This window comes from Pleurodeles waltl, chromosome 3_1 (genome assembly GCF_031143425.1).
Source record: "Pleurodeles waltl isolate 20211129_DDA chromosome 3_1, aPleWal1.hap1.20221129, whole genome shotgun sequence".
In the NCBI taxonomy this organism is placed as follows: Eukaryota; Metazoa; Chordata; class Amphibia; order Caudata; family Salamandridae; genus Pleurodeles; species Pleurodeles waltl.
Window position 1 is genome coordinate 1,943,536,120 of NC_090440.1, and position 26,638 is coordinate 1,943,562,757.

At 45.3% G+C, this 26,638-nt stretch overlaps 1 protein-coding gene across 11 annotated transcripts in view; it reads right to left on the reverse strand.

The window, feature by feature from the left end:
* Window positions 1–26,638, reverse strand: part of MYO18A (myosin XVIIIA) — an 805,500-nt gene that overhangs the window by 519,556 nt on the left and 259,306 nt on the right. For 2 of the 11 annotated variants that reach the window (XM_069226225.1, XM_069226224.1), the window contains exons 3-5: window positions 14,846–15,736; window positions 7,079–7,165; window positions 2,436–2,504 (exon numbers count right to left, since the gene is read on the reverse strand). The exons of 7 other annotated variants lie outside the window; for them this stretch is intronic. In XM_069226225.1, the coding sequence (XP_069082326.1) occupies window positions 2,436–2,504; window positions 7,079–7,165; window positions 14,846–15,406 (717 nt within the window). In that variant the 5' untranslated portion in view covers window positions 15,407–15,736. The remainder of the gene's footprint in view (window positions 1–2,435; window positions 2,505–7,078; window positions 7,166–14,845; window positions 15,737–26,638) is intronic. 2 more of the 11 variants (XM_069226227.1, XM_069226226.1) reach the window with 1 other exon arrangement.

Below are 26,638 nucleotides of genomic sequence, written 5' to 3' on the forward strand. Positions count from 1 at the left end.
AGGGAGGTACAGCAAAGACTGAGGGGCATAGCAAGCACTAGTATAGCAAAACCAAGGGACTTCAGCAAAGACTGAGGGGCAAAGCAAGGAGTATGAGGGTAAGGGTGTGCATGGATGGCAGGAAGAGACTTCGCTGAACTTGTTAAGGAATGAAAAGCCCATTCCAAGGCAGGAGCAAGGGCCGAACAAGAAATGAGGGCACAGCACTGACTGAGGGGACACATCAAGGACTGGGGGGGGGGGGACACATCAACGACTGGGGGGGCACAGCAGGGACTGAGGGGACACATCAAGGACTGGGGGGGGGGGGGGACATCAAGGGCTGAGGGGCCACAGCAGGGACTGGGGGGGGACACATCAAGGACTGGGGGGGACACATCAAGGGCTGAGGAGCCACAGCAGGGACTGAGGGGACACATCAAGGGCTGAGGGGACACATCAAAGACTGAGGGGGCACAGCAGGGACTGAAGAGCACAAGGACTGAGTGGAAGAACAAAGAGTTAGGCAGGATAAAAAGGACCGAAGGGGCATAGGACACATCGAGAGGCACAACAAGGACTGAGGGCAGAACAAGGAATGGGGGAATAAAAGGACTAATTGGAACAAAGAGCACACTGAGGGGCACATGAGGGACTGATGGAGGTCTATTTAAGGACTATGGGAGGCATGTTAAGGACTGAGGGGGGCATAATCGGGACTAAGAGAGGCATAAAAAGGATTGAAGGGTCATACAGCACACCGAGGGACACATCAAGGACCCCTGGAGACTCGGACAGCAAGGATTTATGAAGAGGGGCGCAGCAAGAACCTATTACGAGATTTATAAAAAGGACACATTTAATACAATGTATTAATGACTCATGGCAATAGGCTCAGCAGGAGCTCATGGGGGAGATGGAGGGCCACAGCAGGGGCTCGCGCATGTGGAGGGCGACAGCAGGGGCTAGCGTGCGCGGAGGGCCACAGCAGCGGCTAGCGTGCGCGGAGGGCCACAGCAGCGGCTAGCGTGCGCGGAGGGCCACAGCAGCGGCTAGCGTGCGCGGAGGGCCACAGCAGCGGCTAGCGTGCGCGGAGGGCCACAGCAGCGGCTAGCGTGCGCGGAGGGCCACAGCAGGGGCTAGCGTGCGCGGAGGGCCACAGCAGGGGCAATCGTGCGCGGAGGGCCACAGCAGGGGCTAGCGTGCGCGGAGGGCCACAGCAGGGGCTAGCGTGCGCGGAGGGCCACAGCAGGGGCTAGCGTGCGCGGAGGGTCACGCGACCAGGGCCGCAGCTAGATTTCATGGAGAGGGGCACAGTTAGGACTCGTGGACAGGGGCATGGCTAGGACTCTTGAAGAGGGGCACAGCAGAGTCTCATGGAGAGGGGCACAGCAGGATATCATGGAGAGGGGCACAGCAGGAACTTATGAAGAGTGGGAAAGAAGGAGCTCATGAAGTGAGGCATAACAATGACTGGCTTGATGGGCATATTGAGAAATCGCGTAAAGAAGCAATGGAAGTCTAAACTCCTGAATGGAGAACAACTTGGACACAATAAGATCTTGTGGAGTGAGGCGCAAACAAGGCTTGGAGAGAGGCTAAGGCAAGCACTCGTGGAGATTTTAACAGAAAAGAATCTGGGGCAGTGGCATGCCAAGTACTAATGGGGACGGGCACAGGAAGGACTCCTGGAGAAGGGCACAGCAAGGACTCTTGGAATTGGGCATAGCAAGGACTCCTGGAGACGGGCACAGGAAGGACTTCTGGAGAAGGGCACAGGAAGGACTCCTGGAGAAAGGCACAGCAAGGACTCATGGAGAAGGGCACAGCAATGACTCATGGAAATGGGCATAGCAAGGACTCCTGGAGACGGGCACAGGAAGGACTCCTGGAGACGGGCACAGGAAGGACTCCTGGAGAAAGGCACAGCAAGGACTCATGGAGAAGGGCACAGCAATGACTCATGGAAATGGGCATAGCAAGGACTCCTGGAGACGGGCACAGGAAGGACTCCTGGAGAAGGGCACAGCAAGGACTCCTGGAGAAGGGCACAGCAAGGACTCCTGGAGAAGGGCACAGCAAGGACTCCTGGAGAAGGGCACAGCAAGGACTCCTGGAGACGGGCACAGGAAGGACTCCTGGAGACGGGCACAGGAAGGACTCCTGGAGACGGGCACAGGAAGGCCTCAAGGAGAGCTGCAGAGCAATGACTGGTGGACACAGCTTAGCAAGGGCTCATGAAGGAGGGTATAGCAAGAACAAACGAATAGTATTGCAGGGGAGCTTCGTCACAGAGCAGAGCGTGAGGGGAGCAACACAGATATCTGCAGGACCCAGCACTGGCGAAGGTTTTATGGACCACAAAAGAGATTTTAAGCAAGGGCTGGGCCACACTGCATAAGCAGCTTCACTACACGAAAAGCTAAAAATAAAACGATGTAGTAAATTACTGAGACCATGAAGATCCGCTCCAGTCTTCTGTGCGCTTCATCCCCTGGCGCCAGCGGGGAACCAGAGCAGGTGGTCTGCAGGTCAAAGCATCATTAGTGTCAGTAAATGCACATTAAAGTATAGGGCTAATGGCATTAACAAAGAAGGCCAAGGAGCAATAAAAAAGGGTCTGTATTCCTTAACCATCAATAGAGAGGGATCCATGGATATTAGATCAGAAGAGTCCATGGACATTGCAGGAAGAAAAGGTATATGGACATTACATAAGGAGAGAGGCTATCGACATTGCGGAGAGAGTATATGTCTATGATATCAGCAGAGAATCCATGGGCATTATACCGGGACAGCACTGATGAACATTACATGCAAAAACAGAATAATATATAGTAATTTCAGTTTTCTACAGTGCTTAGAAACGACACAAGTGCAGTATGAAGCATTGTTTGAAAACAGCCTATTGTTAATATTGCGGTTTTTAATGCTCTTGCCATGGTTACATTAGGAGAGGCTACGTGTACTCATGAGGACAGGTTCACCTCAGTAGAAAAACCTGGACGTTCTACCAGAACAATTCTTGGGCAGCACACATGCAGAGGTGTTAATGGGTAGTAAACATGTGCATTAAAACAGTAGAGGGACAATGGACTTCAGACCAGGAAAGATTCCTTGGAGGTTGTCCCAAAGGAGAATCTAGGACACTGTGTCCCGGAGAAAATTCTATGGAGACGATATCATAAGTTTTAATGTGATCCAGTAAGCCAACAATAACAGAGTAGTCCTATTAAGGGAGCGTCCATTGTCTGTCTTGCAACCAGCAGCAGAGAGAGTCCGTGGAGGTTATATCAAGAGACAGCCCAGGAACAGTGTACCGCAAGAAAGCATATGGACAAGAAATGTTTTACAGCAGTAATAACAAAGTCTATAAAAAGATTCCTTGTAGAAGTAGGTCGAGGGTTGTCCTACCAGGAGAGGTCATAGACGTTACATCGGGTGAGAATCCCAGGAGGCTATATGAGAACAATGTGTATGAGTAATATAAGTCATATCATGTCATGGGAGAGTCCATGGATGATGTAAGGGCTCTGGGATATGCCCATTTGAGTACACCATTTTAAGCGAGACTGCCACCAGGACAGACGCTGTGGGCACTGTACCTGGGGATGGTATATAAAACTGGTGACGCCAGTCGGTGCTCCGCATTACAGATTAGAGTACACATGCCACAATCACAGAGGATGTAAACATGTTTACAGTAAAGTCTATTTTCAATGTGTAGCACAACTTCCTAATATAAAAACATGGTCCCTCGGGATGAGTAAAACTAACATGTAACCTGAGAAGGAACACCCCACCTTCAAAAACAGTGAAAACTCATCTCAATAAGTTACATTATATTCTACTGAAACTCATTCATAACAAAGAAACTACTTCATAAACGAGACTCATACAAAAAGAGGTGCAACTCTAATCAAGACACCATCTTCACTAATGAAACCAGCTGCCCATTGGCTAAGACCCCAAGCATAGAGCAAGTCCTTCCCAGTGAGGAGACCAGCTTCCCACACTGAAAATGCCAATAAACGCGGGTACCATCCCAGTTTGTGAGGCCACTATTCCAAGGAAGAGTGTGTGTTCACAAAGAGCTGAACTACGTTCCAAATGGTTCTTCCAATATTTCCTTAAGTCATGATTCCTTATAAATGATACTCAATCCAATATTACATTTGGCTTCTCACAGTGCTTAATTTGAGCTGGTGGTTTCCGATGCTGAAACCAGCACGTAACTGTCAGCACTGGTGCTTATGACAGCGTGCCACATTGTGTCGCTGTTTCTCTAATTTAGAGACGAGTACAACAGTTATTAATTCAATATACATTAAAAATGACTAATACTTGCTGCCAAAGCCATTCTTGTAGCTTTGGGGGCTTTGAATATTCAAAACTATCACATACACAGGCGTGGTTAGCAGCTGGGTTGTTACTGTGACTGGCAGTGCTGACTGCAACAATGGGCGGAAACAGAAGTGGCCCCCTGGCGAGGGCCCTGGAGATAGATTTATATCTATCTATATATGTGTATGTGTATGTGTATATATATATATATATATATATATATATATATATACATACACACACACACACACACACACAAATTAAGCACTCCCTTCTCATTACTTTGAAATTGCATGAACAGTTCTGAAGGTGGCTGCCACGAAGTTCACAAGAACGCGAAGACCGTGGAGTGACATCACAGAGGTCGCAGTTCCCGGTCAGTCACTCACGAGGCAAACAATGGGCACGTGTCCTTGGAAGCTCTGCTCCCCAACGCGCGAGGCAGCCTCGGCAGCATGGACGTTCTATGAGAGCGTCTCCGCCACATCCCCAGCGAGATGGATTAGGGAGGTTCGCACTGATCCTGTTAAAAACACAAGAAGAGCCGGCTTCTGCCTGCCTTTCATTCTCCTGCCTCGCTAATCCTTGGCTGTTTGACCCCTTCAGTGCTTAAGCTGTAAACACAGAAAGAGCTTTAAAGATTGCATTTTTTATTTCTAATACTCATTGGCGCGGCACCCGACGGTCAAACGTGAAGAAGCTCACATCTCAAAGCCAATATCGCCACCTAGAGGCCTTTCAAAACCACCAGCAACGCATCTGGTTCCTTTTCCGGAACTTTTACTCCAGGGTGCCGACTGCCGCAGTTTTCCAGTTTGTTTTATTTGCACTGACTGAATCAGCTAGATAGGAAAAACAACAGCCTTGAAGACACTCCTTCTGTTGGCCCGGGGCCTCCAGAGCTGTGTCCCTGAGGGGAAATATTTTTGTAAAGATTTGAAAAAAAAACGGAAACATGACAACCAAAAGACACGGAGCAACTGGTCCGCAGAAAAGGTACTGGTAGTGCGACAATGCCCAGGGCACATGTTTATAAGGCATAAATGCCAGTGGGGCACTGGGAACCTGTGTGTGCCATGAGCGCACTAGTTTGTGGCAAAACGTCTTCTATGAGCGCCAGGGGGCTCTGTTTTTTTTTGGAGAAACTTCTATGAACGCCAGGAGTGTCATGGTGTGTGGTGAAGCTTCAATGACAAGAAGAACAGATGATGGACAGAATGCTGACAATGCAAGCATTTATCCCCAGTCCCAGATCTGGGCTTAATCCATCTATTTTTGCCCACCACACCACCCCAGTTTGGACCCAGCCACATGCAGATCAGTCCGGACCCTGCTCCCCATGGGTACAGTCCAGCCCTGGACCAGAAACAAGCATCCTAGGGCCAGATTCAGGGGTATCACCACCCATCAGCCAGGCTAGCTGGAATACAGTGGCACAGTGAGCACAGAACCCACGTCTGGGCATACCCTTCCCACTCAGGGCGACAAAATCAACAAGAACAGATCATGGACAGAACGCTGAACAATGCAAACATTCACTCCCAGTCAATGAGGGCCAGGAGCGAACTGGTCTATGTGGAGTCTGCCATGCATGGCAGGAGGGCAATGTTCTGTCGACTACTGCACCACAGCACCACCGGAATGGAGCGGCGCCTCTAGTAACCGTTGGTGGTCTGCAGGGGAGAACCTACACACACCACAACTGCAGAGGCGCTTACTCGTGTGACACGAGGGAACTGGCCTGTGTGAAAGCTCCGGGAGGGCAGCTGCACCCTCCTGAGAGGATACTTCTCGGCGTGTCGCAGCAGCAGGGCCACTATCTGCTAGGAAGCACTACAAGTGCCGCAAGCAAGCGCATCGTTCTTCACAGACGCTTCGATGGGGAACGTGATGGCACCGCTCTGTGAGAAAGTAATACCTGTCAATGCACAGCACTGCAAGGATGTTTCTCGGAGCATCATAGATGTATTAGAAACTAGTCTGTGGGGAAGATTCTGGAATACCCCTCAGACACTCGTCTCCAAGAGTGCTCCTTGGAACCGGGGAGGAGCGGGGTCTACATGAAAGCAGCAAGTAACACAGCAGAGGAGCTGCTCTACAGAGGGTTTCTGGAAAGTTAACCTTACGTTTTGGAGGGCATGCCACCTGTCTCTCAAAGAAACTTAACATGCATTTAGTAAGAATTAAGATATTTCTAATACTGCCACCAACAGCACCAAGTATTAGCCACAGAAATCCACAATCTCATAAATCAGAAGCCATCAACCTGCTCAATACAAAGGCTGATTTATAAAACACTCAACAAAATAATCTTACAAGAAATGATATGTACATAATTGAATTGAAGGTCGTTCTCCAACGAGTCAATAATGGTTCATATTGATTTCAAAAGGTTTTCTCTCATTCAGCTCGGAAAGAATGGCCTTGGTCAATTGCATCCATACTTGAGTTTTACATTAAAACGCTACATTTCCCAATCTCTAGTCCTGTAGCAGTCACCGAGTCTCCAGCAAGCATCAGACAATGTTGGTAGTGGCAGCGCAGCATGTCTGAAGAAATACGCCATGTATATGTCTGGGGACCAACTCTCTGTTAAATCTTAATCCCACCTTCCTTAGGGGCAGCAAGGCCTCACTCCCCATATTCCAAAGTTAAGCCATGGACTCCTACACGGAGTGCGACTCTGAGGACTGCGCCTTGGATAGTATGAGACTGCCCCCCCCTTCCACACACACGCTGTTAGTTGGAAACACACCTGTTTTGGGGGTTCAGCATCAGTCTCTTCAATCACAAGCAGTGCCTCTGGGTTCTTCATGGCAGTCTTGTCAGGAGCACCGCTCTCCTTCACAGGGACCAGAGTGGTAAAAAGTGTGGAGATGAGAACAATGTCTTACCACTTACGTTTCCAGGACTCAGAATTTAAAAATCCATGCAGAGAAACTGTTTCAGGAGCCCGTAAATAGCAGGCAGACTTGAGATCACTCATATAAACCAACCATGCAGATTACGTCGTTATTGCTGCAAGAGTGTGCATTCTAGCCATTAACACTCTTTAGCACATCCCTCCCCAAAACACAACAGTTTATGGTTAGGTTTTAGTTGGAGGAATCACAAAAATAAACACAGTTAGTCTGGCTTCTTTAAAAGTGCTTATGCCATATTTGGAGAAATCTGCGTGGAACTAGAAAGTATCAGTTGTGAGAGCAAAACGTCACAACTCAAAAAACATGGGGCAAACACCTAGTCATACATACCCATCATAAGAGTAGGAGTCTGAATGGGGTAATCATTTTAGAAACATTTTTTGAAATATGTATCTTAAGAGGCCAAACAGCTGTCAACAAATCTGGAGGTCAGAAATAGAACCCATGACCGAGCCATGACAGTCTTTCATTCTTCCAAGTTAAGACATGATGATGATGATGATCACGTTCAGTAATCATAAGCCCTGTTAGAGCTCCACTGAAAACAACAGAGTCAATGTCCCTGATGGCTGGTCCAGGCCTTCTCCTCCACCTTCCGATTATTTTACAGCAGTCTAGACCTGGTGCGCGGAATGTTGTCATTTCTGCCTCGGGCTAAAACGGATGCTAAAGGCCTGAGCCATATCACTCGGGTTCAGGGCCTTCAGCAGTTGTTACTGCCATCAGCACCAGGCTATAATTCTTAATTATTTTTAATTACCTTTGATTTTCTAACATGCTGTCAGACTTCTAAAGCGGACATATTTACTCCCAGGGTCTTTAAATCACAGCCCCCTATCCTTTGCACACACTTCCACTCACGGGTCTGCGGACCAACTCTGGTTCCATTCTCATTGGACAGCATGTCAACATACTAAAAGTGGAGAAAATCAAGAAGACAAAAATCACACAACACCACAATAAGAGAGCCTAGAAAGAGCCATCAGAATCACACACAAAAACACTACTCCATATAAATAACTGAAGCTGCATTCCCTTCTAAGGAACTCTGCAAGATTATAGTAGACTTCTGCAATTCATAGTGCCAAAACACAGAAATACCATAATTGCAAGACTTCTGTAACAAAATATCTATGGAATTGTTGTAAAAAAATAGAAAGATAGAAAATTGCATATAGGAAAAGACAAACAACTCCACCCCAGCACATTACCCAACCAACAGAGAAAGGTGCGAAAGCAATCTTCCTCCACTTCATACTTTAATTACCCTGTCAGAGGTAAGTTATGTCCATGTTATTATTGCAAGCAGACCATCAGGATCACCTTCAGACCCAGCACCTCCAAAATCTACAAAGCTACCCTTCACACAATCTGCGCTGGGTTAATACCCAACAAGCCTCTGGAACTAGGTGCGTTCTCACTGATCTGAAAACCTCCTATATTAGACCACTACTCAAAAAGAAACCCCCAACCCATCCATCCAAACGTCAATCAATTTACTGGTTATCTATAGCTATACTGTAATGTTCAAGGCACTCTGCATTTTCTAAAGAGCTTCCCAAGGAAAGGGTGCACTAATACGCACAAGTTAAATTCAAGCAATGCAAACAAAACTGGCACTGCGCTCCAGGCTTGTATCACAAATCATCACACAACCATACCATAAAATATCCCTCGGAGGCACTGCTTTCTCAGTACAAGTCATAAAGCTCTGAAATTCACTAACAGCCAAAATATGAAGCATTCAAGAGCACGTACACTTCAGAAGACAGTTGAAAACATGGCTGATTCTAAGACAACTACATTATCCTACAAGTCTGGGATAAAGCCCAGAAAGATAATTGCAACCAAGTTCAATGTACAGTTTACAGCCCATAGATGTGGAACAACCTGGCCCAGCACACTACTTTTTATATCCAGGCAAGCTATGAAGGGCAGACCTGTGGTTAGCCTGTATATTATATAGTAATGTCAATTCACATATAACCGTTTTAATCCACACTAATACCATAACATCCAGTGGTCTGCAACCAGCTAAGCCTAATCCTTTTACAGTCACATAAGACTTATCTATTGTGGGTCTTGCCCATTGCCATGTACTGTATCAGCCAACCAGCCATCACTGACAGAACAGGCACAGATTAACTGCAGAGATCTGGCACATACGATACGGCTAGGCAATTTAAAGACTAATCTAGACTATCACTGCAAGTCACAAATAGCTTAACACAGTGATCGCTTCTTTACATCTCACAATGATCTTCACATATAGGATGACAATAACAAAGCCCATCCCAGCAGACCTCTTCAACATTTCTTTCTCCAACTAAATCTGCTCAAGACCTAAAACTTTAAACAAAATATCAGGTTGAACAACCCAGTGCAGAAACAAGCTATGGCTGATCATAAGAAATACCATAAAGGGACCTGCACAGATGCTCAAAGCTGCCATTTTACTGAAAAACATAAAATGTGCATGTATCCCTCAAACCTCTTCAGCCACCATTCTGCTATACGCTGCATCCCATAACACAAAAACTACACATTGGTGGTTATCATGCATGCCATAGAAACATTTTCAACCTCCAACACAGGATCAAAAACAAAGACAACATCCTTCCAACCACACACACACACCATAGAATGCGTAGCTTGCTTCCCATGCAGGCAAGCACTTCAGTGCCCCACACAGTGGCAGTAAGTAGTATACGAATGCTGCAATATAATGCATGTTCCACAATGTGTTCTTTCAATGATCTTTCCATGTTGCTCCCCAAGCATTCTCCCTCTCACCCGCTTCCCAGAAGCAGCTCTGAGTCAGGGGTTAGTATCCTCCTCTTTCAATTCTGCTATTATGCCTTCATTGGTAAAACTGCAACAGGCTCAGCTTTGACAGGCCTTGAACCCTGAGATGCAACAGACATCCCAGTGAATGTAAACCCTCCACCAAGCCATTGCTGTCATCTGAGCGCATTCTCATCTATGAGCTATGTAGTGCAGGAACGAAGTAACTACTGTTTAATGATGCTGCCCTGAAGTAAACCTTGAATGAAAGGGTGTTATGTTTAGTGATGCCTTATTTTTATTAAAGTGAAGTGTGTGTGATTGTGTTTGATGCTAGCAAAATAAGTTGAGTTGAGAGTGATTTAAGCCGATGGCTTGAGCCCAGAAGCAGGATGCTTCAGCTTTTTCCACTGTGATCCCAAAGATGTGCCCGAGTCTTGTTCTCTACAGACGCACGTTGAGAACCACAGTACAGTACAGTCCAGGCCATGTGTTCATTCAGTCTTGGCTTCTCTGTGGCATCTACCATTAACGTGGACTGGGGGTGGGTTTAGTGACGCAAAATCCTGCTTGTAGACTAGGATGTTAAGAAATCTTGCCCTAATACACATTCATTTACAGCAGTTTGATGTTAGTGACTGTTGGACCTGGCCCTTTTTGCAGGGTTATCCCCAAACATTTTGCCTTCTTCCTCCACATTTTTCTGACCTGTTTTTGTTGGCTTTAGGGCTCTGGGCACTTTACCACTGCTAACCAGGACTAAAGTGCATATGCTTTCTGATTAAAATGTATTGGTGATAGGTTTATCCATGATTGACCTATCTGATTTACTAGTAAGTCCCTAGTATAGTGTACCAGGTGTGCCCAGAGCCTTTAAATCAAATACTACTAGTGGGCTTGCAGCACTGATTGTGCCAACCACATGAGTAGCCCTGTAACCATGTCTCCAACCTGTCACTGCAGTGTCTGTAGGTACAGTTTTACCTGCCACTTTGACCTCGTAAGTGTGTGGTAAGTGAACTCACTTGCCAGGCTCAAACCTTCCCTTTTACTACGTATGTCACCCCTAAGGTAGGCCCAAGGCAGCCCCATGGGCAGGGTGCAGAGGGTGCAGTGTATTTAAAAAGGTGGGACAAGTACTGGTGTGTTTTACATGTCCTGTAGTGGACTACTGCTAAATTATTATTTCACTATTGCAAAGCCTATCTTTCCCATAGGTTAACAAGAGGATTGACATGAAACATCTTTTTAAGTGTAATTTCCCATTGGGAGCAGATGGAGATATGGACTTTGGGATCTCTGAACTCACAATTTAAAAATACATTTGGATGGTTGGTTTTTAAATTGCAAGCTTGAAAATGCCACTTTTAGAAAGTGGGCATTTTCTTGCTTAACCATTCTTTGCCTCTGCCTCTCTGTGGAATACATGTCTGGGTCAGGATGACAGTTAAGCTGTTTGTGAATTCATTCTAGACAGTCAGCTGAGGTGTGCCTTGTATATCCTGATGGGTCGTCCTGGGCTAGAGTAGAGGGAGGAGCTGACACTTGCACCTGAATAGGGCAGGGCCTGCCCTTACATAAAGCAGCCTCCAACCCCCTGTAGTGTGTCTGGGGCCAGGGAAGTAAAGGCAAGGTCTTGTGCACTACAAAGACTTTCATTTGAAGTTTGCCTACTTCGAAGGCAGAGATGAGTATATGTATTGGGCCTCTAAGACCACCACTTCAGAACACTTCTAGGCTGAGGACATTCTGCCAGGAAGAATAGCTGGATGCTGTAGAAGGAGCTGACACTCTGCCTGTTGCTTTGTTGTGCTAACCTGCTGCTTCTGTCCTGGATGTGAAAGGACTGCTTTTGCTTTCTACATCCAGCTTTCTAAGGTTCTCCAAGGGCTTGAACTGAGCTTGCCTCCTGTTAAGAAGTCTCGGGGACATCAAATACTTCATCTGCCAGTGTCTTGACTGTTGAGAGTCCTGGCTTGCCAAGTGGTGCCCAATCCAGTCACTGGGCCCTTGGAAGTGGAAACTGGTGTCCTGAGGAAGAAAATCCATGCATCAGATCACCGCAGCTGAAAATCAACACATTGCCTGGCTTGCGGCAGAAGAATCGACGTGGCGCCTGCCTTGGGGCTGAGGAATCGACGCAGCGCCTGCCTTGCAGTGCGTCGTTTTGGTCTTGTTTTATTCAGATAAATATTGGCTATTTTTCTAAATGTGTGGAGTCCTTTTGTAGTATTTTCATTGTGCTACTCTGTGTGTGCAAATACTTTACACAATGCCTCTGAGATAAGCCTGAATGCTCATGCCAAGCTACCAAGGGGGTGAGCATGTGGTTATCTTAGCTGTGTGACTCCCATATTCTGACTAGAGTGAGGGTCCCTACTTGAACAGTGTGCAAACCACTGCCAACTAGGGACCCTATTTCTAAGAATCACCTATGGGGAAATTGCTGTGGGAAAACTGATAATTCCGGGCTCCACTCATATAAGAAGCAATCCTCCACTTCAGCATAAACATTCCCTCACAGGTATCAAGGAGTGTATGGACACTGACTCAGCCCAGATGTAGGGTCCTCTGATGAGCTACCCTGGCTCCTTGGATGGGAGGGATCTGGATTGGTTATATCCCAACTGAAGACTCCTTTTTATTTTGTGGTCGCTTAGCTCTATATCCAGGATAGATTAGCTGATATTCACAGTACTACAAGCTCATGGCTGGTCATCAACCCTACAAGGCATATTACCCACAAAGCTATAGCAATCTTTTTGTGATTGTACCAAACAGAGGCCACACTTTTTCCTATAATAGAAATTTCCAAGAAATGTCTTAATTTCTTAGTTTACAGAACTGTACAGAATACAAAAAGCATATGATAAAGTTCTAAATTCACTGTGGCTCATGTCGTGATAGCAATCAATGTAGGCAGAGATCAACACTCACGGGAATTGCAGTTCAGTCTGAGTTAACTCCTTGGTAGTTTCAGACTACAAACAAATTAAACGCACAATCAGATATAGATGCAATCAGTTTATATTATTGCCTATACCTTTTCAGGGGACCGATCTTGTGCAGAAAGTATACCCCACTGAGCTCAGAGTTTGGTATATGACTGGTTACATGGCTAACCAAAATTGAATATTTCTTTAGAAAATCATAAAGCTCCTCTCCGTAATAGCCTATATAAAGTTCAAGGGTTTCTATGCCAGACGCTAGGTGTGCATAAAGAATAAAATCGAATATGTAAAGAAACTGTGATATGAAACTAAGTAAATTACAAAAGGGTCAATCAAATGTAACTAGCATTAGCTGAAGCACACTACTAAAATATAGTGTAACCATAAAAATAATTTGAGTAAATTGCAAGATTATAAATAAAGGGTAGCTGCGACATTGAACCGAGTTACAAAATTTTTATGAAATGGATTATAGCCACAAATTAAATTAGTTAGTTACAAGAAGATCATTAGAGAGGTATGGTAACAGAATATTATAACCAAAATATAATCTAAAATATTCAACACAAGTTAATTTTAAGATTAATTTTTTTTTAAAAGCACCAGGTCAATAAAACTGACAGGTGGTCGTGTCAAAATTTTATTAGCAAATAACATACAGAAATACTGTGTCCTGAATATCGCTCATACACATACTGCCCCCACTGTAGTTAAAATTTACATCCAATGGAATGTTTTTGCAAAAGATATATAGGGCACAATGTTTCTGTCAGACGGCATTTTGCTAATGATAATCCGACATACAACCCATCAGTACCGTTAAGGTAATGCCTTTGAAAAAACAAAAAGGTGCCCTTGTTAACAGTGCAAGGAAATAAGAATATTTCTCAATCTCAGCAATTTGCACTGGGAGTGAGTATAAAATATGCGATAAGCAACCTGGATATTGAACCTGGACTGGCTGAAGGTTTCAACCATAAACCATTATATGCCATACAGTGTCCAACTCTCTAGTTTAGCGTTTTAGGATAAAATGTAGCTTTTCAATTTGAAAATTAAGCTTTAAAATTAACTTGTGTTATATATTTTAGAAATGTGTTACAATTAAATCAATTACAGATTTTTAATGTTCTATCTTCAGGGTTTCCACCACTGGATTTATGGCATGCTCTACATGCTCTCAATCCCACCGTGAATACAATTCAGAATTCATGGTATTTCTTTCACAAACAGCAGAACTACTGCCTTTGTCTATAGAATTACTCCCAGAATGCCTTGTGTAGTTACTCTAGTTTCTGGAATGGTTGCATGATTTTAGGATCTGCGCCTATATAGGTATTAAGATGCCGAGTCTAGCCTGGAATATTGCATGATGGGCACTCATACCCTGACCATGAATAATAGAGCAGTCCTAAACAAAAACATCAAGTGTCGGCAATGAGATCTATACATAATGACAGAGATAAGAGCTGCGTGACTCGGATGGTCCATAATTACAGGAGAGACTCTGGCGAGAGAAGGACGAGACACGTAGACCAAGGCCTCACGATGACAGACAGAAGAAACCTAAGTATGTCTGTTGCACTTGCTGCTGCCCAGCCACTCCCTAAGCGCTCACTTCAAGATTGTTTGGCTCCCAAAAGACCCGGGTGGCACCTGGATAAACATCTTATTTACAAAAAGCACACACATTTACATGCTTATTTTGGCAGGCAGCGGGTTGGAGCTTGACCACATCAAGTCCCAAGTGTTGCATGCATGGTTAGACCTACTTGTGTCACCAAGCAGGGGGCAAAGGATGTCATAACTCGTCACTCAAGTTGGCATGCTCTGTGAGGTTAGGTTTGCACACAGTAAATGTACCTCCACTCTATCTGATGAGGACGATTTCCAAGGCGATCTTTGGCTAGCTTCCACCTTTGCTGGCACCATAGGTGGAACCTTTTGTCCTAGCTTGGCCTTGTCTCCTGGCATCTTTGTTGTATCCTCCAAGACAGCTGAGGTTCCTGGCTTCTCTGGATCCTGCGCAGATGGTGGTGTGGGTGTTTCAGACTTCTGTTCAGGAGATTTAACTTCTGTCTTCTCAGTTGGTCTGAACCGCGGGCGGTGTTCCTTCATTTTCCCTCTGGTCATAAGACTGGTCAACCCTACAGATATGTCATCTTTTGGGCCGTCCTTCTTAGAGTCCATCTTTGAGGCTGGCTTGGGAGGAGGAGGTGGAGCAACCTTTGCCTGAGTTCTCTCTTCTGTTTTGGGTTCTGAGCCGGGTCTTACATTTTTGGCATCTTTTCCTGGCATGTTTGCAGCGCTTGATTCTTCCTGTGGCAAGACTTTCCTCACCATCTTACGAACCACAGAGGCTACCTTCCTCTTGGAGACACCAGGGGTCTCCAACCGTCCAGGCTCACTCTGTGTCCCATTCATTATTGTAGAGTTGTTCTGCGGTGCAGGCTGGTTGTCCCCATTCAACACAACCTCGGAGGTAGTTTGAGTATAGGAAGGTACAGGACTTCTAGGTTCCTGTTGACTTTGAGAATGCTCTGGACTTGCCACTCGCCGTAAGTTTTGAGAAGGATCTGGACTTTTCACTCTCCCAGGCTTTTGCGAAGGTTCTGGGCTCCACACTCTGCGCGGAGACTGAAAACATTCAGAATCATCAGTTCGAGATGTTCTTTCTGTAGGTTCTGGACTCCTTGTAGGCTCAGGACTTTTGAAACCATCTGATCTATCATTCACGCCACCTGCATTTTCGGACTACATTTATAAATACACAAGACATTTAGGTAAGGAGAACTAGAACAATCAATACAAAATATCAGTCTCCCTTACCCACCAAAATTAAATAGAAACTTCGGGCTCTGAAATTCTTGACTAATGTAAATTCACTAGTCGAATTTCAAAATGTAAAACCTCAACATCTCGCTGATAATATACAAGGAAATACACTGGCAAACATAAATAAATAAATGAATACCCATGCATGCCATCTACCTCGCCAGAGCAAGTTTGTTTACAGGCAGCGCCAAGTGAAATAGATCAGGGAGGAAAAGTGCATTTAGGAGACTCCAAGAGCTTAAACACCAACAACATCCAACCCCGTTACGAGAGTTTATTTAGTCACAAATTACGGTAACTTCAGGTGTGCCACAAGCTAACTTGCACGTTCTATTTGTGTACAGGTTCTAATTGCGTTTCATAAGTCATAGACCATAGATCTTTAACTCTGCCCCCTAGATCTCAGGTCAAATGGCAGCCATAAACAGGATATTTTCAAGGTCTGTGTACTTCAGATCAAAACCCACAAATTAGAATTATTTTTTCAGGTATCTCTTAGTTTAAGTTATAAGAGGTTTAACATTTTGTAGCTCGTCCATCCAGGAGCAAATTAAAAGCGAGTTATGCCCCTGGCCCAGCGGCAGCTCCGCCGCTATGGTGGAGATGCGTAGCGTCCCAACCCCCACCCCCGTCAGCAGCAGTAGCTTCAAATTGGAAAAAAACAGATAATAAACAATGTTTTTATTTTTCAAGGGGTGGGGCCTGAGGGATGACGAGCACGGAGGGGGAGTGGTGTGTACTCCCCTCAGTGCACATGTGTGTTTGGCCAGCTGTCTACGGACCCCAAACACACGTGCGCACTGAGCTCTCTCAAACCCGGCACTGCGCTGGCGGGTTGCAGACAGCAGGCACAGGCTCCCAGTCTGCCTGAGAGAGCAAAGCCAGGGTGGTCAGGCCAATTCTAGCGCTGCTCTCATGCTGCCAGCAGCATGAGAGCAGCATTATGACGGGCCACAGGGCAGGCTGGGAGTGTGCCTTCAGTGGAGCCTGAAGACTGGCGTGCAGTGATGCAGCACGATTTAGGTACTTTTTTGGGGTTTTTTTTATGTGTAATGGTGTTGTCTGTGTTTTGTTCCCCCCGCCCCGTCTCTTCGCCCCTAGCCTACAGAGACAAAAAGACTAATTTATACAGTTGGGCCTCATCTGCTGTGTTTTCAGCTACAAAAACCTCGTGGGCAAAAGGGGGAGGCGAGGGTGCAGGTAGATCTGAGAAAGAAGTCTGAACAAGTCCCCGGCCTCGGCTCTATTTCGCCCTGGTCTCTCCATCCCTATCTCCTTGTGGCCCAAGGAGGCTTTCGCTGCTCTCTTAACTCAGGAAGGAACGAGTGTTGTTTTCATTCTATGGTGGTAACCAGAGGAGGTTTACTGATTATAACTGAGTGCTGACACACCATGAAAGGTCTTTGCCATCTCGGATTTTGAAAGGAATGCTGCGGGAGGCGTATGTAACCATAAACAAATTCCATAGTTGAAATTACATCCCACTAATGAGAATCAAGAGTTGGACGCAACTGGTTAGTTTAGGGGAAAGCTAGTAATTGCTTTAAGGGTGCATACTAATGACATGTGAGCCCGAATCCTTCAGAAACCCCTTAAATGCCCACTGCTCCTCAAGCCACGGCTGGAAAAGGGCAACCCCTCCTTGTCGAGGTCGGAAAATGCATGATTTGAGGCTCGGGGAATTACCAGCAAGGTTATTGAAACGTCCATTACAAAGATCCGCCTGAAGAGGAGCTGCCTCGGGATTATGGAAGTCAGACTCTCGGACAGAAACGCTGAAGACTGGGTCGCAGATTGCAGACTTTAACCTGCCTTGGAGTCTGTCTTTCAGCCTGAGGTGTCGGGAGCTGAAAGGCCTCTGAATAGACACATTCTGCTGCTCATTTTTATAATTCCCTGTTTAATGATAGCAAACTGGAATTACCCTGTTGGTTGGCAAACAATTCTGTGGAACCGTGAATCCTGTAGTGGACTTGGTTCACTAGAACCAATCACTACGGCAACAAGAGAAGGGGTCACTTAAAAAATAACAATGCATTCTTCTCTTGTTTTGCAGAACATTGTTGATGCTTGAGGGGAAAACCTAGCTTTTGCTTCTATGTAGTATTTATATAGAGTAAACCTAGCTGAAAAACTTGGGGGTGCTGTACAAGGGATAGGTGTTTTTTAAGCGTGAAACTGGACTTTTACTACATCACACTGTAGTGTTTTTTAAGGTGTGCCTTTTGCACTTTCCTGGATCCGAGAAGGGTTGTTGCATTGATGATGGATATGGGGATATCAATTCAGATCATTGGTGCATAGTTGCAAAAGACCAGTTACCTTTTTTTTTCTTTTTTACACTTCTTCATCACCAATGTAATGGTTCCCAGGCGGTGCTTGTGCCGAGAGCCCACAGAGACGGTTAGATTGTCAGCAAGATAGGGAGGGCTGCCATTCCTGATGACTTTGTAGATGATGAAGTGGGTTTGGGAGATGGTACAGGCTGGCAGTGGCAGCCAGCTGAGTTGCATCAGGGTGGGGTGATATGGTCATATTTCTTCAGGCCCTTGGTGAGGTATTCTGCTGCATGCATGATGCCAGTAATGGGGGACACGGTGGAGTATGGGAGGCTGTGGAGCAGGGCAACACCAACATACAGATGCAAGAGCATGATGGCTTGAACAGCACTACTGAATAAGCTGGGACGAATGGTTTCACTTTCTTTAGTAGAGAGGGGCTGGTAGCAGGCTAGCTTAGTTTTTTTGGCAATGTGTTCCATGAATGTGATATCAGTGTCTAGGGTGAATCAGAAATACATCTAGGTGAAAGTTGGGGGGTTCAAATCCATCCAGGTTCATTTCATCGAGCCAGGATTGGACTATTTGTTGCTTTTTGTTCTTAGTGAACATCATGAATTATTTTTGGTTCAAGTTAAGTTTCGGGTAGGAGATGAACATCCATGTCTGGATTAGTTGCAAATAGGAGTATGAGGCACTGGATATGTGGAGCAGAGGATACCTTCAAATAAACCTGTGTGCCATCGGTGTAATGGTGAATGTTTCTGTTTTTACCTGCGAGTAGAGCCCCGAGGAGTTCCATGTACAGCTTGAAGATGAGAGTTGGCAAAATTGAACCCTGGGGAGCTCTGCAGATGATCAAAGTCTTCTGTGATCTGGAGGTACCGATGAGAACAAACTGATGTTGATTAACTAGGAAAGAGGAGAACTAGAAAAGGAAACTTTCCCTGAATCCCTTTCAGAGCTTCTGAGTGTTGATGAAAGTGGGGTGGTCTATAGTGCAAAAGGTTGCTGAGAGGCTCAGTAGTACAAGGAGAAGGACCATCTTTATCTGTGGCCTGAGGGGCATCGTCTATGATTTGTAAGGTAACTGCATCACAATCTGAAACAGGATATACAAGCATGCAGGAAATGGTTAGTGTGATGAATTGGGTTCTCCCCAGATTTCAGTATCACAGAGTATCTCACACTGTAAGCTCTGAGAAAAATGGATTTGACTGCCAATTATTAGTGTGTTCCTTGTAACATGGGGTCTGTTACGACGCATCCAGGGTAAGATGCTCTGAGTTTGTTTGTTTGCAGGCTGAGTAAGTGGGGGAACTACTTAATTCAATCCGGTATCTGCATAAAGGTAGCGTGTTTCAGTTGGGGCCTTTAATAAATTGATTCTGGCCTGTGCAGGCATTATATTTTATTTAGGTATCCAAAATGAATACCCCCATTTCATTTATACTGTGGTGTAAGTTTATAGCACTTTACTGTATTCAAACTGTAGGTGAAAGCTGCACCAAAATAACAATGTCGCACTGGTTCAGTCTAGTGAAAAGTTTAATGTGTTCTTCTCTAGGGTCACTAAGGTCCAAAGTGCAACAGAATCATAACTTGGGCATTTTTAGCACTTTGAATTTTGGTCATATTTCTGGGAGTCAACCCTTAATTAGATTCAGGCTTAAAGCCTCGCACAGACAAAAGGACATGAGTTATTTACATTTCACCTGGCAAATAAAGAGGGTGAGAGCAGAATCTGGATGGTTTCAAAGAACTAACAAGACCCAACAGCATCTCTGCAAAATCAGTGAGAACTCGTCTGATACAAAAACAGAATGTCTCACCTAAAAAATGTATGCCTAAAATCACTGATTAAAGATATCTGACCTCAAGCTCATCCTGAACTCACCCACCAGACTAAACTGGGATTTCCATAGAATCTTCAAAGTCCAATGATAAAAATGTTATCCGGCTTAGCCCCCAACCTCCAGCTGACAGCATCTCCCTCCTTCGACCTGAGCTTGCTTGACCTCTAGTTTCTGCCATTGTACGAGAAGACTAACATTTTTTTAAGACATCAACCACTTTTATACTTACGTCTACTATCCCTCTTGGGGTATAGACCATCGACCCTACTCTCTCTTATCCATCAGCAGATGTAAAAGAAGTCTGCTTTTACACACCTGTGTTTAAACACATGTTGATGCTGTTTTCTGTATGATTTTCTTCAGTATTTGAATTCCATAATGAAATGGCCTCAATTTTGTGGCATCTGACTTATAGAATTGTTGTTTTAACCAAAGTTGCTTGTACTTCAATGCTCTTTGTTTCTTTAACTTTATTGGTGTTTGGTTGTTTAGGTTACACATAAGTGTGTCAAAAAAATAATTCTGAGCTAGCCTTGCTACTCAGGCTAGGCTACCACTGGCCAAACAAGGGAAACCATTAGTCAAAACTGATTTTGTCATGGCAGCTACTTATTTTTAATCAATGCAAGCGGCTCAGTCCGAGCACCCATCAAGACTGTGATCTTCCTCTCTATCATAGCCTAACAGTCAGATATGCTACACAGAGATGACCAGTCACAAAGTGCTCAGTCTCCAATTTAATTCTCCCTCCTATTAAACTTCATTGAAAGTGTGTCTTTTATAAGTGTTTTAGATGCCAAATGATTACAGACTGTTTTGATGTAGACTAGGCTGGCAGTACACCAAGCATAATGGACTGAAATCAGCGTACACACTTGTATGGCACAGGTGTAGCTTTTTAACAGACTCTAAACTTAAATCATCCTGATAGAGTGAGAACAAATTTAAGACCATGAATGAAGGGTTTATAAGAAGTATCTTTCTATGAGTTTTATGTTCACAACCAAAGAGTGAATGTGAGAAAACTCTGGGTGCAAAAAAAACACTAGCTCGCAAAGCAAGACTGACAAATGATGGCAAAGGGTCCCATCAAGAAAATGAACAAGCTCTAAGAACAAAGGTTTCTATAAAGCACGGGGAATAACAATCCAATAGTAGATGTGATAGATGACACTGCACAAGATACTTCATAAAACATCAAGAATTTCCCTCTCTACAATGTAATTATTTGAAGAGAATGGTAAGTTATTCAGCCCAGACAGGTAAAATGCATACATTAATAAGGAAAGAGACCAAGAGAATCAATTGGAGCCAACAGCGTACAATTCCAAATGAAGCTCTCAAGCTTCTAGGGGTGAGATGGTGTTATGTATCACCAATCAACAGGCCCATCATAGATGCTGAGAAGCCAGTGGGACTTGTGTAGAGTTTGGTGGATGTGGGATATCTGCCAAAATTGTTGCCTGTTCTGTCCACACTCCTTTGAGCCTATGGACATGTTCATACACTGCAAATAAGGTGAACAGGACCTCTGCTAATTTTTGGTGGCTGCCCCACATCCGCCAAATTCTAAAAAACGACAACGATCCTTGAGGGGTTAAGACAGGCAGCAAGGCTCTTCCTGCCACAATGCAGATAAGGATCAGACATGATAGTGGCTTGGTATTAAGGACTGAAACTAGATCAGACAAATGTCCAGAGAACCATGAAAGGCCGGAACCACCTGCTCAACACTGTTACAAGGATCTAATACTTTGACAATAATTCAGAAAGGGACTGACACACTGTTTTAGCTATAAAGCAATCACACCATCATACGAGGAAGCTTTGCATGACATTAATCCAAAATGTCACAACACATGCAAGGTGGGAAGAATATCAAAAAGGGCACATGCTGTGATCAGTTTCAGACTGGATGAGCATGTGGTGATAGTGTGGTTTATTGGCTATGCTGTGGTCTGTGGGCCAGAGGGCCAGAATACTTATTCTGACATGTCCATTTGGCCAAATTAGGATCTTGGAAAAACAACTTCATCTTCGTGTGATTCAAAGCCAACATCTACCTAAGTTAGGAACACCTGGGAAAAGTGTTTCACTATTCAGTACTAGATCAGCAACTGGAAATTTGAAAATGTACCAACTCGAACTTGGCTGGCGACACCCCACACAATATTAGTTGATAGAGGTATGATTTTTTTAATTCGGTGCCTAGATCCAAATTATAGAGGAATGAGACTTTAAGACAACTGGTTGGAGGTGAAAGACTCCTGGGATGCATATGCTAACATATGATCTGTGAAACAAATGTAAATCAATATAGAGCAGATACCTATAAAGCCAAATTTCCATTGGCAAAGAGATAGTGAGGTGGCAAATGGGAGACAATCGTAAAAGTTTACCTGTTTGGTTCGAATACCCTTTACAGTTTTCACAGTTAGAGCCTAGCAGGATTCCTTTTAAAGGACGTTTTTCGGGAAATAACAAAGAATGACCTTAAAATGCACGTGTTCACACTACTTGGAAAGGTTTGAAGGCACTCTCTGGATGAAGAATTACTGCGCTGCTCAAGAACTGAAGTGCAGAAGCAATGTTTAAGAAGCTTTCCTCTGGACAGGAAGGTCGACTGAATAACTCATTACAATTCGAAATGTCTCAACGTTTCAGACATATTTAAGAGATCTGGAGTGGTAGTGATGAGAAAAAGAGCCCGGTAAAAAAGGAAGTTAAAAGTTAAAAGCCTCATAGACAGTAGATGATAAAATGTTGGTGACATAGTCATTGTTCTACGGTGCACAGTGAAGATATTTCCAGGCACTTATTTGGATGTTATTACACATTTAGTGCGCACAACAGCTGCTGGATTGAGAGCAAGGGAGACTGAAGTCCTCTTTTTCAACACAAGCAATTTCACACTAAGGTGCCCACCTGCCTCTGTGGTCCGGGTTTGCTGCGAAGTTTTGAGTCCTACTCATTCACTGTCTGGCCTCTCTGCCCAGAGCGTCAAACAAGGGGACCACCAGTTAGTGGTAATTGTAATGATCCAAGAGGTACATTCCTGGTACTTGTGATGATGGTGCAAATGCCACAGCCACTGTTTTCACAAAAGCCCCTGAACCAAATGGTCGATAATGAATGTTTAACAACTGACAATCTAGCGTCAAAATAATCAGGAACCCAGTGCCAAACCCACAGACATTCCCTAGACTTGAAATCTACCCCTGGGCTCGGAGTCCCAACCTCTAGGGTTCCCCTGACCACTGCAGAAGCCCCATGCAATGACAATGCTGTGCAGTCAGATAGGCCTCGGGCATCCTCCAGGTTGGCTTTGAGCCACGGTCTGAAACGCGTGAAAGGACCGCGCCCGAGGATGAAAATATTGAAAGGCTGGGCCAAAGGGACTGGGCCAGTGGCAGAAAATTACGACACAGCTGTGTGAGGCTCCTGTCATATGGCACGACGACCAGTTGAGTGGAGTATCTGAGAGGGTGGGGGGCAATGAGGCGGAAGCCCAGCCCTGGCAGGAGAGCCCACGGCCAGCTACTAACAATGTCTTGGCGAACCGGAAATGGTGAGAGGTGGGGCTCAGAATTATCTGTAGCACCCTAACCTCCCCTCTATCGCTTAGACAAGGGCTGGTGTCGATGCCCACCGCCCTCTGTTCAGTGTAAGGCCTGGGAATGTACGGGCGGTTACTCAGCAGTTATTTTAAGCAAACCAGCGTCCTATGGTAACCCAGATCGGCAGAGCCAGTGGTAAAGGGAGTGCGCCTTCCAAACGTGTGCAGAATGCAGATGCCCCGAAGGAGACCCGATAACACAGCGAAGGCGCAGGCCACGCAAGGAAGGGCCCACCTCAGGGGTGGGAGTGGGGAGGGCCATGCACTGAAGAGCGTGCGGGTGCACGGATGAGGGCAGCGCGGGGGGCACAGGTGGGCAGCAGAGCGCTGGTCCGAGGGGACAGGCCGGGCCCCGAAGCGCAGACCTCCGAGGCAGTGCTAAATTTGTAAATAAAAAAGTGCCTGTGCCCAAATCCCTCCTCCTGAACACGTGGCTGCTGCAATTAAATGTGCGAACACGGACAAATGAGGCAGCGCAATCCTGAAGCCATCTCGAGCATCTTCAATCCATTTAAAACCATTCCATGCCCTTTCAGCTCACTCTTGCAGCTTTCTGCTTTCTCCCATTGTGACGCATTTTCGTTTTTCTCTTCCTCCGTCTTTCCCATGTGTGTCTTTTTCTTGCAGTAAATGCATGAAGCAGAAAATGGATGGACTCACTTCAGAGGTGCGTGCAGGGACGGGGAGCAGAGCGCAGGGTCCGCCGTACACTGAAAGGCAGCTCTCTGCGGTGGGCGCAGCGCTGGTCCCCCGGACACCAAAGAGCAGAGTACACCAAAGACGATTGGGCGATGGCCAGACGGGGAATAACGCTCCCTGAAGAGCTGACCTCTGAGGTGGCTGCAGGTGTAGTGTTGGGGGCCCCAGGCCTTCATGCTACCGAAATAACAGACGCAGACACAGTAGCTTGGTAGTAGGAACTGGCCCGGGCACGTGCGCCCGGCCCCTTTTATTGGCAGAGTCACCTGACTGTTGACGCCTGTGTTGGGCGGGTGTGGGGTGTGCATGGAAGACCAGCCCTCAGCCGAGAGGCTGGCATAAATACTAGAACGTGTCCAGCAGGACACTCCATCAGGCACCACCAGCACCGCTCTGCTTCGGCCTTTCTGCAGCTCAAAGGCAGTGACTTCTGCGAGCGCTGAATGTCTGCTGCCCAGCTGCTTCCCCCGTCCGGACTGAGGACAGCTCAAGACACCCGAGGGGAGGCCAGGACCCCGAAGCACACTCACCCACCCGTCCGAACAATCAACACATTCAGTGCAGAGAGAATGGACCTCCTCGTTGCCGAGTTTCCATCTCAATTTGTCCCAGATTCGTAAATCCAACGCGCCGACTCGATATAAACGTTAGCAAGTCCTTTGAGTCATCCGAGCTTAGAAAAGTACGAAAGCACCCTGGAGACCGCCCAGCATGACAGCCACAGTTAATGATAACTGCCAGGTAGTGTCTCCTCCACCTCACACAAGGTTTCTTTTTCCTAATGGACCTGGACAAGGGAGCAGAATTTCTCAGCGGTATACAAGGGACGAATTATCTCAGCGTAAGATATATATATATATATATATATATATATATATATATATATTATCAAACAAACCAGAAGCAAGTTTGCATAAGTTCTCTTAGAAAATCTCCCACTCTATCCTATGGAATCTTGTAAGTTTCCCATGACTAAAGTGCCCGCAGCAACGCTTTGTTAAATATGCATTGGCAAAGCCAAAATGTCTGGCTTTAACGTGCCAACGCATACAGAAATTTAAAAATGTTGTTTACATGAGCTGCACGTATAAATTCAATTTATCAAATGAAAGCCTGCCCAAATAGCTTTGCCAATGCTGAGGCAAAAGAGGGAAAACGGATTACTTTCTACACAGAATATATACAGGAGATGAAGAACTAATTGTGACAGAGTGATTATTCAGTGTACTTTTCAGATGTAAATAGCATCTCCATACACTTCCTGGAACAGAGAATGATACACCAAATAACCAACAGAATAAATTAGGAAGTAATACTTCTCTGGGTGTAGCCAGAGCCCACTCTATGTACATCTAAATACACTGTAAAAACAAGCAAAGGCAAAGCCAAAAGGTCTGGTGTTAACTGTCATCACTTGTTTTGTTGTGATTGTTGTAAAATTGATTATTGGAGGATGGGACAACAGCAATATATTAAAAAATAGCTAAAATCAGAAATACATTTTGCTCTAAAAAACTCACATTGTCATAGTAGTCCCTCGCAGTGAAGGAACAACTTTGTGTACAAGGGTGTGCCTTGAGAAAGATCAGAATGTCATTACACACAGTAAAGTTATCCACTGGCTGAAGTGGGCTGACCACTGCCTCATGATATATGCCATAATGGGTGGAAGACCAATGGATGAAGAGAGCTGGCTGAAAGCCCCACTACGTACGTATACATGCACATATCATTTTAGTAAAATTCTCTAACCCTAGACCTAAAAAATGCTCTGAAAACAATGTCTGTAATAATATGCTATGGACGGTATGACCACAAGAGTGGCACATGATTCTGTAAGTAAAATGTGGCTTAAATGCATATTTGCTCCATTTCACCACCTTAGATCTATTTCAACTATGGGCCAAACTAAACTACAACACTTTCCGCACACAGGCTGAGGCCTATCTGGAGACCCAACTTAAAAACATGCCAGGTAAGATGTGGGACTGTAAAGCCACAGTGTGGACCTTTAATGCCCCAGTCAATGTGGATTGTGAAACGATACCTGGACAGCCTCCTACCCTCATCCTCAGCTCAGTGTATGCTGATATCCTGTAGCCTTCGCAAACCAATCAGAAGAGGAGTAGCTGGAATTATACCTATCCTCTGCTTTGGTTTTTATAGGCAGGCCCAACAGCTGTCATGATTTGAGGGTTTGTCCATGCCGCAGCACCTCGTTCCCATATGGTGCAGACTGTGCCTTAGAAATCACAAAGAGAAAGAGGACTGGAAGACCAACACGGACTGCCTGGTCCATCTAATCTGCCTGCTTCCTAAAGTTCTTCTAACCACAGAGATTTTAATTCGTCTCCCACTTTGCTCTTGTGAT